This window comes from Scaptodrosophila lebanonensis, unplaced genomic scaffold (assembly GCF_003285725.1).
Source record: "Scaptodrosophila lebanonensis strain 11010-0011.00,11010-0021.00 unplaced genomic scaffold, SlebRS2 tig00000053-arrow-pilon, whole genome shotgun sequence".
Lineage (NCBI taxonomy): Eukaryota > Metazoa > Arthropoda > Insecta > Diptera > Drosophilidae > Scaptodrosophila > Scaptodrosophila lebanonensis.
The window spans coordinates 604,385-618,637 of NW_022060548.1; the positions used below are offsets into that span (position 1 = coordinate 604,385).

General features: G+C 35.6%; 1 protein-coding gene across 6 annotated transcripts in view; it reads right to left on the bottom strand.

The window, feature by feature from the left end:
• The window catches only part of LOC115623692 (casein kinase I), a 32,654-nt gene that overhangs the window by 10,375 nt on the left and 8,026 nt on the right, over positions 1-14,253 (bottom strand). For 2 of the 6 annotated variants that reach the window (XM_030518166.1, XM_030518169.1), the window contains 3 exons: positions 8,584-8,789; positions 1,245-1,355; positions 125-291 (listed from right to left, as the gene is read on the bottom strand). In XM_030518166.1, coding sequence (XP_030374026.1) covers positions 125-291; positions 1,245-1,355; positions 8,584-8,695 — 390 coding nt within the window. In that variant the 5' untranslated portion in view covers positions 8,696-8,789. Of the gene's footprint in view, positions 1-124; positions 292-1,244; positions 1,356-8,583; positions 8,790-9,053; positions 9,249-14,253 lie in introns of those variants that run through there. The other 4 variants (XM_030518164.1, XM_030518165.1, XM_030518167.1 and 1 more) reach the window with 4 other exon arrangements.

Consider the following 14,253-nt stretch of genomic DNA (forward strand, 5'->3'; position numbering starts at 1 on the left):
ATGTATTACAAACGTATTACAGTGGAAAAATGATATTTGGAAATCGAAATATTCTTTGTGAAATCCGCGTAAGTTCGTAAACAGGTGTTGTGTGGATTGATTTTCAGTTGTTGGTCAAACTTACAAGTTGTTTCGCTATCATCAATACAGTCTTAAGTGAAAATTTACGGGAGCAAATATTGAAGAGATCTTCTAATGATAATCCCAATAACTCTAAAACCATGGCATTATAACGGCCACCGCATGTGCCCAAATGATAAATGCGTGGTATGCCATCTGGGGCGCTATCGGCTTTACACGCACAATTCAAATATAGGTATATTATATACATTCAAATCCAGGGTTCGAGGTATGTTTGCCATGCCATCATAATGGGTTATACAAGCGTAGTTGAGTTGAGTTGTTGTTGTCGAGGTTGTAGGTTGTGGTTGATTGCAGCATCGGGAGGCACGATTGATGGTCAGTTTTGATTTGGTATTCGGTTTGGTTTTTAAATTGCATCATTCATATGATTATTGGATTTTGCGTTTTCGTATTCATTTTCGATATCGTTTTCGAATTCAATTCAAAGCGATTTTGGTGTTGTTGATGGTGGTATGGAGGAACAGAGCAATATAAATAACAAAAAATAGAACGGGCGAAAGAAAAACGTAAAAATGTCAAAAGATTTTTTCAAAAATCAGCATTTATATTATGTAGAGCAATAAATAATATTGTTTTCTTCTGTCTAACAGTTGCATGTGGGAATGTAGTAAAGAGGGTAATATTATATATAGCAATACCATATACAAAAAGTTCTTTACTTTTTTGTTTTGTAACACAATTTACTTCACGCACCGACCTCCGAATTATGCTTGAGAAAATCTATTACTGTTTTCGCTCTTAATCATCATCTTCGAAATAAATATAATAATATAGCACTTACTATATATATTTTAAGTGTTATACGCCATATGATTTAGATATATTATTGAATTGTTTGTTCAATCTAATGAAGGTGGTAACGGTGCAAAACTTGATAGTTGGTTAGTAATTTAGTCGTAGGACGGGCGGGCGTGGGTAAAATTAAATTACATTGACTTTGAAAGTCCTTTTATAATTTTGGTACAGGCACCGAATGTTCGGTAATTATTTTTGGGAGCTGTATTAGTATTATTTTTCTTATTAGTAGTGGTTGGGTGGTGGAGGTTTTGGGACATTTCCTTTATATAGTAGGTACAATTATAATAATTATTTCAACATACCATGTGATCCTAATAGTTTATAAAACCTATACTCTAAGTGTAGTTGTGGAGCCTTTGACTTCATAGGCTCCATTTTTATTGCTACATGTTCATTGTTGTAAAGATTTTTGCCTGTAAAAGAGAAACAGAATGGGAAATCGATTAGTTTTCAGATATTTAGAAAATTGTAAGGCAATTCAAAATACATATAACCCAACCAACCCATTACATCATGCCTCAAATATCTGAATATAACAACAAAGCGAGACTTCATAACGCAATTTCCTGGACACACAGAGGACACACATGCTCTGGAAACTGCATGCAGCATTCAAGCTTTTTTCTTGCCAGTCCTGCCCCTACCTGTGACATTATCTGAGGTACGACCGGCGGCGGCACCTCCAAAGCAACACATTCGTCGTCCTGCCCGCCCGACCATGTCGATGGTTACAAAAGGGAAGGAGGTGAAAGGGGTGGTAGAAGAAGAAAACAAAAATTGAGATTTTCTTTAAAGAAATTTCGTTAAATTCGATGCATTCATGTGCGAAATTATGTCATGTCTGTATTTTGACAACCAAATGAGAGCCAAGAGGGGGAAGAGGAGAGGGGGAGAAAGTGAGGCTTACTTATCAATGGCCCTGGAATTGCAACAAACATGACACACGGCTTTTGTACGTACATAGCATTGAGGCACTGATAGAATCATCGAAGGCAAACGAAAACAAACACAAACATATTCGGAACGGCACGGGGCAGCACTGCACATAATCAGATTCATGACTTACATGATTACAATGAGGAAAACACTTGTGTATGTGTGTATGTATGACTAAATATGTATGTACATATAATATGCATACAGTGGGCCTTCGACGAAATCAACAACAATGCATTGCAGCAACAGTTATTACGATTATGCGAAGCAATCATCAACAAAGACATTGCTTAAATTAACTCACAGTTGCGCTTTTGGCAGTGCGGCCATATTTTCAAAAGTAAGTGTTGCCAGAAAATATGAATTTGACTTGACAACTGACGATAAAGAATTAATATTTCAAATTATGGAACTCTGTTACTTCAAAAGTCGTTAATACAAGTCTTTAAAAATGCTGCAAGAAATGGTCCACTATTAAATTATTCTTTTAATTTAACTCCGCCTCGATAGATTTTATAAAAGTAAACTTTCAAACGTGTTGCCAGAAATTATGAATTGGACTTGACAAACGACGATACAAAATTAATATTTCAAATTATGGTACTCTGTTACTTCAAAAGTCGTTAATGCAAGTCTTTGAAAATTCTCGTAATTAACTGAATAATTTACTTTTAAAATTGAGTTTGTGTGCAAATTATTTGCGCGTCTGACCGTAGCACTTATAATCAAACGTGTACGCTATTTTTTTTTTTTTTCTTTCAAACACTTTTGCAGCACAACTCATACAAATAAGGGACGATAGTTTAAGCTGTAAACAGTTTGTTTCTTTATTAATATAGACCAGATTTACTTTTATCAATCACTGCTTATTCATTTCAAATAGTTTTAAAATAAAGGGGTGTCTCATATATTGTTCAAGATACTTTTGATGGTGGCAAATTTAATAATTCAAGTAAACTGATGCAACAATTAAGTAGAAGTGTTTCCTTTAGAAAGATATCAAACTTTACTAAAATCTTAAGACATTCCTATGTTTTCCATGTGTTGTGCTGTATTTAGAGCCCACTGTAACAAAAGCAGTTGTAAAATTATACTACAATATCTACTCGTATGTAACCAACCCCCTTCAACCCATCAACACAACTTGTCATTTGTTTGCCATTAAAATAATAAAAATAAAAAACAGCAAAAGAAATACAGAAATTCCACACATAAACAAAATACGCTGCCCCCTATAATTCTAATTGCTATATGTATTTATTTATTTATGTTTTGTTGTAGTTGTCGTCATTAGGTCTGACTTGTGGCGGCTGCTGGCAATGAATTTTAAATGTTTACGAATGCAAAAAAAAGTACGCGCAATGCCTTTTTCAAATGTTTTTGGAGTGTTTTCTGTCTGTGTGGGAAACTACACACACAGACACACACACACACACACAGATACATTTTTATGAACATGTGTGTATACATCTGATATGCATATGTATTTTATTGGAATTGTGTAAAGCTAAGAACGCAAATCGCTTAATGTTTTACGCTGAAACGCAAATTCCCACAAACAAACCAAATTTACTGAAAGAAATTCTTATTAATCAAATAGTGTATTTGCGTAGACGAAGAAAACTCTTTAAACATAGAGATGTTAAAAGATTTCACATTTTGGCTGCTATTAAGCAATATGTCGTTGTTGCCTAAAATGAGTACTCAATGATTAATGTGTAATCATTTTTATCATTTATTACAGTGAAATAAGTGTTTGCGATAAAATGAAATAAACTATTTTAAATACCTTTTCCCCCTAGACTAGTAAGATGTTATAATTACATCAATTGAAAACTTCCGAGACTGTCGATGAAAATATTCGTAATTTCCCCCTTAAAATTCCCTTCTATTCTTCAGCATACATAGGTATTTCCACTTTTAAGTGTTTTGGCCAAAACCTCACCGAATTACTATTGAGCCCTTCCGCGCTTTCGAAGGACCCGAGCTGTTGGACTTGGGAATACATTGATAGACCCACGTTATAAAACGAAACAAAAACTCCTGTGGAGTATGATTAAAGATGGGCATCCATTTTTTTAATGGATATTTTAAATGTTTTTTAAAGATGTCAGTCCAATATCCAGAACGATCTTCGGTGCTTGAACGCCCACATTTAAGTTCAGCAAATAACAGAGTAATGGTTGCTAGTGGAAAGCCCCGATCAATATAAATATATAAGCACGTTAGAATGTTATAATAATATATCCAGTATGATTGACTTGCTTTCTAAAACATCTACAAACTTATTCAGAACTCTATCAACACAATATATTTCACGAAATTCAAACTACATGCGTTAAAAACTGCAAAATGTTTATAAACACACTATTCATGACCTAACGTAATATTGGCGTATGCTTTAAACAAAATTATAGTAAAAAAAATCAACTCTTTGCAGTAATAAACAAAGAAATGATTTGTTATTTCCAATTAGGCCAAGCCCTAATTTATAAAAGTATCTTCTGCCTCTTCTTCTTCAATGGCGTAGGGCGTTGTGTTGAAAAAATAAAACAAATTTTCAAATCGAATAGCAAACGCCCACGCAAACCGCCCATAAAAATGGCTGAGAAAACATTTAATAAAAAAAAGTCAATGCAGCAATAAGAAAAAAATACTAATCGAGGCAACCACCAAGCAACATGCAGACTTAAAATTTAGTGCGGCTTCCTCATGCCCTGCTTCTGATGCTTCAACAATGTGGTTTCTCTATTGTTGCTATTTATATAAATCAAAATTTTCTTTCGAAATTGGGCAATTGCTATAAACAAAAAAAACACAACAAACAATACATATGCGAGAGAAATGCAAAACAATAAAAACAAAAACGAAAATAAAATGTGGGCGGGTCTAGCCCCAAGCATAAAAATTATGTCACTTTTAACAAATACAAATATGTATGTATGTGCATATTTTTATATAAAGGAAAAATTTATAAAATGCGCGACAACAAATCCAAAAATAACAATTTATCGTTGCTGTCGATAGCAATTAATAAAAATGACGTCACAGAACTTGACGTTGGAACGTCATTAAAATAAATATCAGCAGCACAGCAAAATTTGTGTTTAGTTGTTGCGTTGAAAAAAGAAGAGAAAGAATTCAATTGCGCACATGTGAAGCGCTTAACAGAAAACTTAACAGCGCTCTGTTACCGAGAAGTGGCAGTGCATTTAAAACTGTAAATTGCCTTCAACACAACAACTCTGCTAAGCAGCGACAATTCACAAAAAGTTGTAATTTTCATTCCAATATGTATTCGCTATTTATGAAATGTTTCATTCATAATTCAATGAAATGGGATTTTTTTTATAAAACCACCATTCACTTCATCCCCGACTTCCCCGACGTTCTGTGATTGTGATATTTTCCTAAGAAAATACTTTATAATTCGTATAAATAACGAAAGCCAAACAAAGAAATGCGGGTTAATTGTTTGCAATGAAAAATAAAACCAAATTGTTTATAACTCTTGGAATGGCATGAATCATCGTACATTTATCAGCGGCACAAAACAAACAAATGAATACAAAAAAGCTCGCGCGCCAAAACGAACTACAAATTAACAAGCGCAAGCAAATAAATAAAAACACATAAAATTGGATCCAAAACCACATAAAACGACGACAATTTTCAAATTGCAAAGATCGTGTGTTGGTTGACAGCAACAACAACAATACTATAGCTACAACAATAACATCAGCTTAGAGCTTATAGATCTCAGATCTCAGCGTCGACAGTCGACAAACAATTGTGACGCAGCACCTTCGAGCTCTGCGCTCTGAGCCACAAACAAAGAAAACCCCCCAAGACAAAGCGCGGCTTAATCAATTGGACACGATCGGCAAATCGGCAAGCAATGTGTGCGAAACGAAATGCACAGTGGTTTCGAAATTACAATCTAGCCACTTTTCTATTAGACTGCAAAATGGTAGGAAAAAAAGTCAATTTTTTTTTATCAGTCAACTTTAATAAAATGCGGTATTTCCCTCTAATCAGATGTCCTCTATCAATTCCTGATAAGTCAGATAATGCAACTAAGGCGGCTAAAATTGTGAATAACCTTTTTGGCCCCGATACTGTCTCAGCTAATTACGTGCAATTGTAACTTTGACGGTTCCGTTTCTAAAATTTCACCGTTCAGACGCACTTCGTACCGGCCATCAACCCAACAACAACAAAAACTTAAGAACTCGGACGTAGAAGAAACTAAAGACGAAGTAAGGTTTTGCTTTCCAAGATCAACGTATAGCAGCAGAAGGGGGTCTTCAACACTCGAACCCCACTCACACACTCGACTTGCAAAACATAAAAAATTTCGCAACTGTCTGTCAATGAGTTGCAACAACGACTCTTCCTACCAAGTAATGTTTCATTAAGAACAACAACAACCACTACTACTACTACAATAACAATACAGCAATTAAAGAGCGTTTTTATTTTTGTCTATTTTTAATTTTGTTTAAGCCCACCACAAAAGTTCATTTACTTTTCAGAACCGCTGTAAACGTGCTTGGATTATTGTTTGCATGTATATGCTGTACTTGTATGTGTGAAGCCGCTGCTGTAAACAGTTTTAGCAGCACTGTGCAGCTACCTGTTGGCAACAGCGAGCACATGACAATAAGAATTTGTACACAAGGAATTTTGCACAATAGCTCCAACAAAAATAACAACAACAGCAACAAGCAAAGCATATGCAAATTATAAGAGAGGGGAGCACACAAAGGAAGTGAGAAAACTGAAAAAGGGCGAAGCAGCTAAAGAAAAATACAACAAATATACATACATGTACATATAGTATACATATGTATGTATGTATGTACTTGTATATATGTACTATATACATATATAAAAAAGGTTTATAAAAGCGCATTTAGCAAACAAAGCAAAAGTGGCGACTTGAACAAAACAGATGGCGGAATGGAATGGCATTTTGTTGTTGTCGTCGACGATGTTGTTGTTGTATGTATTGTAAGAAAAAAAGTTCTCATTGCGGTCTGCTTGCTGTTGTCGTTGTTGTTGGTGCTGTTGTTGTTGGCAGCATGAAAAGGAATGCACACTAAAAGGAAGCAATACGCAAATGGCTACCAAAAATACACACTGCGCTGTTGGCTTGGTTGTTGCAGTGACGCCGACGTCGTCGTCGACGCAGTCGCTTACATGCCAACAAGCAAGCAGAGAATGAGCAGAAAAAAATAAACTTGGCTTTGAGTCATAAACATAATTTACGACGTATTTACAGCTATTTTGGCGTTGGCAACACAAACGCTTGTCGACAGACAGTCGGAGAAAGGGGGTGGAGGAGTGAAAGGGTGGACTTGGAGAGAGAAAGAGAGAGAGAGAGGGCAGAACATATAAATGTTGTCAAAAATAAATGGCTAATGATATGCAAGAGGAGATGGCTGATAGTGACTGATATAAACGGACAAAACTTGACCCACTGCCCTCATACTTATATGACTTAACGCATTAAGATGCATTTTTCAAAATCTTGATATCACATATAATGATTCCTTACTATATCGCAAACATATTTATACTTTTTTAAAGGTATTTCATTAAGAAATTCTATATACTACATACATATACACCTAATTCTGTTTTTACTGTTTTTTTTTGAAAATATAGTCAATGTCTTTTCTTACACGGTTTTCTTTTACACGACTTTTTCTGGAACCAATCTACCGTGTAAAAACAGAATTAGGTGTATTCCTTTCCAAAAAGGTTTTCCGCCGCCTATTGAAAATCAACTGAATTGTGCGGAATCGTAATTGCAATGTGATCACAAACCTATTGAGCTTTAGAAGTGAACATCAAAATCACCAGTGAAGACAAATTCAATTCAAAGAACAACTCTTTTCGGAATTCAACACATTTAAAGCCAAATGGATCAAATTCGGAAATGGGAACATATTCTACGACTACAGCACTTGCTTATCAGGTTTCCAATCTGTTTCTATATTTATTTTTTGAATTGTAACTTACTAAAGAAAAATATAGAACCTTTCGTATATTTTTGCATTCCTTTCCAATATTTCTGAGGGCTTTCCCGTTTCCGCATTCGATTCAAATGTGTGGAATAGAAATTGTCAAAATTTCCCATTTCCATTGGGTTCCAAAAGTAGTTTGTAGTATACTAGTGGAATGCCTAATCAAATTTCGATTCTACACAAATAGCCTGTCTGACATTTAATGGAAAACAATAAACCATATCTTCACAATCTTTTCAATGGATAATAGAAACCTCGTGAAATTTGTATTTTCTAGTTGCACATTAGAGTTTCTGCGGGTTTAAAAGTTAACAATTGAGTAGTGGAAAATGAAATGACTTTTAAGTTTTGAAAATTCCATTACTCTGACTTCTGTGTACCCTCTACACATTGATATCTTTCTTCTCATATAGGGAATAAAATATTTTATGTAACCCCTGAAAATCTTATTCCCGGGATAAGTTTGTATAATGCTCTCACTAGTCCAAAATTGTCATAAAAGCAGTACAAGAAGGCACATTAAGAAGTCTTTATATTACCACATGGTATGCTTTATAAATCGGAAATTATCTCTGCGAAATAGCTTAAAACACATTTTATCCCAATATCAAATCACAGTGTAGAGATTCGTGTCGATTAATCCTGCAATGGTTAACTTGTAGTGATTACTTACCTAAACGCAATTCGCCAAAATTACCACAGCCAATTTTTTTACCGACACGAAAATTTGGTCCGACCATAAGTACACCGGTTGTGGTGCTTACAGATTGGCGGGTGGAATACATATTATTGCTTGAACTTTTACCACCGGCAAGCGCTGCAGCATTTGCCACATTACCAGCTGATGGACCGGCAGTTGTCGTTTGCGGACCACCGCCACTGAAACGAGAAGGAATGAGAGGGAAATTGGTGATTCGATTAGTTGTTTCATTGCATATAGTATGTATATAGATAGTACTACTTGTATGTGTGGAATGTGCAACAACCTGAAATAGGTTTTTAACTTGTTCAACGAACTGTGGCCTCACAATAAAAACGAATTTTTAACTAAACTAATAAAATAATATACGATAAGGTATGGAACAATAAAAGGGATAGACTGTAAACTTGAATATATGGTTGTATTGGAAATGTTCAACGCACTCTGTTCTTCTGTAACGTGCTCTCTTGCCCATTTCTATTTGTTATAAAAAGTATTTTTATGCAACATTCAATTTTGAAAGCCAGAAAAAGTATTGTATACTGAGTTTTTTCACATATCTCTCTGATCGAGAATCACAGACTGGAGAGCCCCTGGCACGCCGTTGGCTCTGAGAAGCGGCATTGCAAAACGTATCCCTTCGTAAACTAGGTTTGCATTTTATTTAAAATCTTAAGAATTATTCCATTTTGATGACCGGTTTGTTTTGTATGACTGGCTTGTTGATTTGTTTACCCCGGAGCGGAAATTGTATTTTCCATTTTGGAGAAAAAGGAATTTTGAGGGCGAGGGTTGCCTTGATCAAAACTATTTGTCCATTTTCCTTGGGAGTTTTCAAAAACAAAGGATTTATTGTTGTTTAGAAAGTGTTGAGTTTTTTAAGTAATTGTAACAAAATACTTTAGAAGGAGTCCCAAATGTTAATCAACTATATTAGAGAAAAATTATTTAAAACAGAAAGACTTCGATGTTTCATTTTGAAATAGGTTTGAGTTAATAATTCTTAAAAATTATAAGAATTCGCTAAAACTTATCTATGCTACATCTTTCACAGCTCAAAATACTCGGCAGTCTAACTTTAAAATCTAGAAAATTTAATAGTTTTGATTTCTCTTAATACATATTTTATAGCCTAATCATACGATTATCTCAATTATCTAATATCCAATTCCCTTGGACTTTACATTCATACTTTTTTCCTGCAAAATGCACTTTTCACAGCACCCTACACGGTTCTATTTTTATATTATATTATATCCGTAATAACAATTTTTTCTTAACATTAAAGGTATATCGATTATCGATAGTTCCTAATTGAACGATCGAGATATATAGTAAGTACTATCAATATAGTAAATTTAATTCCGTTTGGAAATTTTTCCTTTAAAGCTTTACAGATTCAACACTATTGATGGTCCCCTAAGTACAGCTATAGTTTTACAACTTTAATTAGTTCTTTACTGAGATTCGTTCTCTTTTGACCAACATCTTACCTAAAGATCACTTTTTTCCATACGTCCTCTAATTTCACATTTAATTTATAATGTCAAGAGTACCTTAGTTGGGTCTCATGCTAACGGTATTTTTTCCAATTTGTTTGATCCTAATCCAATTCCGCACTCCAGGAAACGTTTTACATATTTGCCATATTTTATTTAAGGGTTCTTGGGCACAAAGGCCAATAAACTTTTCGTAGATAAATTCCTGGGCAACAACCATAAGTTCCTCCCCACTCAGTGGTATATGAAGCGTCACAAAAATAGCGCAACACACATGGCATTTTTTCTAAAAACAGTCAACCAGCAGCAGTTAACAACTTACGGCCTAGGAAAGGCAACAACAACAACAATAACACGCCAATAACGCCAAAGGACAATGACACAAAAGTTAGTTAGCTTGTATTTATTTTATGCATTCTTAAACAGGCAACAGTCACACCAACTCTGCGGAACAAAGGCAAGCCAAGAATTGCCGACCGACTCGACTTTCTGACTACTATACTATATAATACTATAGTATACATATATGAGACAGACGTCTATGGGTTGTTGCTCGAGCGGAACGTTCAAGTGGGTGACTCACTCATTCACTGAGTTGGGCCCTCAGCTCGCCACGACATTTGATGAAGTGTGCAAAAAAACAAAAATAAAATATAATAACATCATAAAAAGTGTGTGGTTTGGAGTTAAACAAATGCTATTGTGTTCCTTCAATATTATAGACTGGCAATTCGATTATGACAGAGAGAGGTGGGAGTGACGAATGAATTCACGAAATAATGCTCACTAGCTACTCCAATTCAGTTCAATGTCGGGCCACAGACTAGCCAACTAAGTAGTAAGTAGTTGCAACATTGCCAGCGTCACGCTTCAACGCAAGGCAATGTGAAGTCCCACTTCAGAGGCATGACGACGACGTCGTCGTCGTTCGTGTGAGGTAAAACAAAAGCAACAAAAAACAACAACAAAGTGTGCTATATGAGGGCTCTGAAGTTGCAGCTGCAAAAATACCGCAGCAGACTGCAAATGTTACCCTGACCCAGCTTAATAAGAGATGGGGGCAGGAAGGGAGGGGCAGGCACTGCTGGTAATGGGAATAACTGCAGTATCATAATTTAAATACTATATCAACTATTTACATCTAACTTTTTAGCACTCTATTACTCTAAAAGAAGTTCAAATTTACTTTTATAAAGTGATTCAGGTCAGAGGTCATATCAACTAGTTAATAGAATCAAGAAAAGAATGCTAAGGTCGAGCGGGCTCAATTCTTAAATACCCTGTAGCACTACTCAAAAAAATAATAATAATAATAATTAATTAATTAAATTAATTATAAAATATTTAACACGTGCATACAGACATAAGAGTTTATGTACAATTTCAACAGCATAGATTTACATCACAATCGTGTCTATGCGTGCTTGTATGCAGTAAAAAAAAATAAGTCAAAGCAGCAACCTTTGCCGGCAGAGCTTGGGCAGAGATTATGTTTATTAACCTATCATATCACAGACACGTAATTACTATATGTATGGATGTATTTGCAAATGTCAGTACAAAATTCCAAGAAATACGGGAGTTACGGTAATTATGGGAAAAACGCGAATTGCGGGGGAGTGGGGGGGTGCATCAGAAAAAAAAACACAAACTCGTCCTTTCTCGCACTTAGCAGAATCTGGATACCGAGTTTGGTTATTCTTGCTCTTGTACTTCCTGAGATCCTTGCGCTCATACAGATGGACGGACGGATGGACAGACGGACACGGCTATATCGACTCGCCTTGTCATCCTGATCAAGAATATATATACTTTGTGGGGTCTGCCACGCCTCCTTCTGCCTGTAACATACATTCGCACAAAACTAGTATAGCCAAAGGGTACAGGCTATAAATATGTCAAACATTTTTGATAAGCTAATGATTTTCAACATACAAGAGATAGTTTTAATGTTCCCAGTCGATGGAACAATAGTTTCATCGAATCACCTGTTCCCATCTTACCTAAAGTTCACTTTTTACGTCCTCTGATTAAAATTTCACATTTAATTTATAATGTCAAGAGTATCTTAGTTGGTTCTTATGCTAACTGTAACAATCTAATCCCAAATACTCATGGAGAATCAGTAAACTTTTTAGTATTCGCAGCGTCCTCGTCGATGCTAGGCAGCTATGTTCAACCCATTAAAAAATAAATGGAGAATATTGAATTGGCAGGGTTTACACCTCTATATCGACAGCCAAAATGTTTTTGTGTATCAACATCTAGGCCTACATAGTTATACGTATTTTTACAATATTGTTACCAACCGAGCGTCAACAAATAACGAAATCGACAACCACCCGAAACTAGGAATGAACTTTAGCTAATTTGACAATCTTCAGTGTTCCCTGCGAGACCTTTTAGACAGACTTGCCAAAAGCTAAGAACCTGACTTTGCTAAGAATAATTACGCTTCCCTATCTCTGCAGCTTCTGCGGAAAATATTGATAGGGATGACAAGTCTGGCGGTGTGTCAATCCACCCAACAGTGACCTAAAGTACCCCCACGACAGTGTAGAGCATAAACCTTTTTAGTTTTAAAAGTGCTGTGGTTCTTATTGCTATTTAAGGAAGACTATGCCACCCTTGCTCGTACACATTATCTGTCTTCTCCCAGAAGCCTAAAGAAAACTAGCGATTTCTTTCTTCTTTCCATCAGAAGGAATATGCAGTTGTTCCCTCTGTGACCAACCCGTTTGCGATACAGTTCTCCTTTATATTCAGATGTATTATTCAATATTGTCATTACTTCGTTATAGAACATGAACTTAAATTTGATGGATAAGAGTTGTCTCAGTGTTTTCTGGAGGCCGATAAAATGAAACATCACTTCGTATTAACTTGTAGAATGCCGATACATATGTATATACGTTAAGTAAGTATATGTGAAGACTGTCAATTAAATTAATCTACATTTGAAGAAAGCTTTAATTTAAAGTGCCAATACGAAATAGCGAATGAACTTTTTGGCAATATATTTGATGTGATCGGAAATCAACCAAAAGAGATATCAGCACACAATAAATAGAAATTGAAAGCATCAGAATCAGATATGACGTTAACACTAAGAAGCTTCTTCGTCAAATTTTGAAAACAGCAACAACAATTACAATCGAAATATACAAATTCATAGTATGTACGTACATACAGTACGTGATTTGGTGACTTGAGATAGGAACCTGGTATAGGAACGAACTGTAGATGACGTACATAGACGATTTTGATAATTGAATTAAGTTAATCAATGTGCTAATAAGTTTGCGATACGTTTACCTAATACTTGACAAAATGTCAGAATAAAATCGAAGCGAAATGAATACAGTGGAGTAGAGTAGAGTGGAGTGAAGTGAAGTAGAGGAACAGTGCTGCCCACCAAAATAGTTTCAACAGGAAATTGATAACAGCATACAAAGAAAATAAATAAATAAACACAGTTAATACACATTAAGGCGATTTAGTTATTCAGTTGTTGCTGTTGTTGTCATAAATTTCTAGCAGTTGCCAATTATTTGGCAGTAAATGGTAAATGGAAAAGGCAAAGAGCTTATCTATCTCTAAGCACAAAAGTTGTTTGGGTTGCTGTGCAGAAAACTCAGCACACACATACTTTATAAAGAAATAATGTACCGTTAAGCGCTGCTGTAAATGCACAGTAAGATGATAACAATTAAAGCAATAACACGAATATATACATACATACATACACAGACACAGTTGTAAACGTTTTTAATGGAAAAAGTTGGCAGCAAGCAAGCAATGAGTGGCAAACAAGTTCTCCCCCATACATCTAGCTTACAACGCTTCACAACACTACTCTGGCAGGCACAACAACAACAAGAACAGCAGCAGGTAAGTTTGCTGCTGCTGTTTGTTTTATGGCTTAATATCCTGCGGCCAAACTGGTTCAACGTTTTCTGCTCGTTTTCAGTCGATCGATCGATCATTCGGCTTGTTCGTTGTATGTCTCTTTGTCCCTCTGCCGGTCTTTCCCCTCTTCCCTCTCCATCCCCACACACCAACACGACCACGATAGTCGATTGCCGCTTTCTACGCCTTTTGGCCGATGGCAGCGGAACCTGCTGTGGAACGGGTTACGATCCAC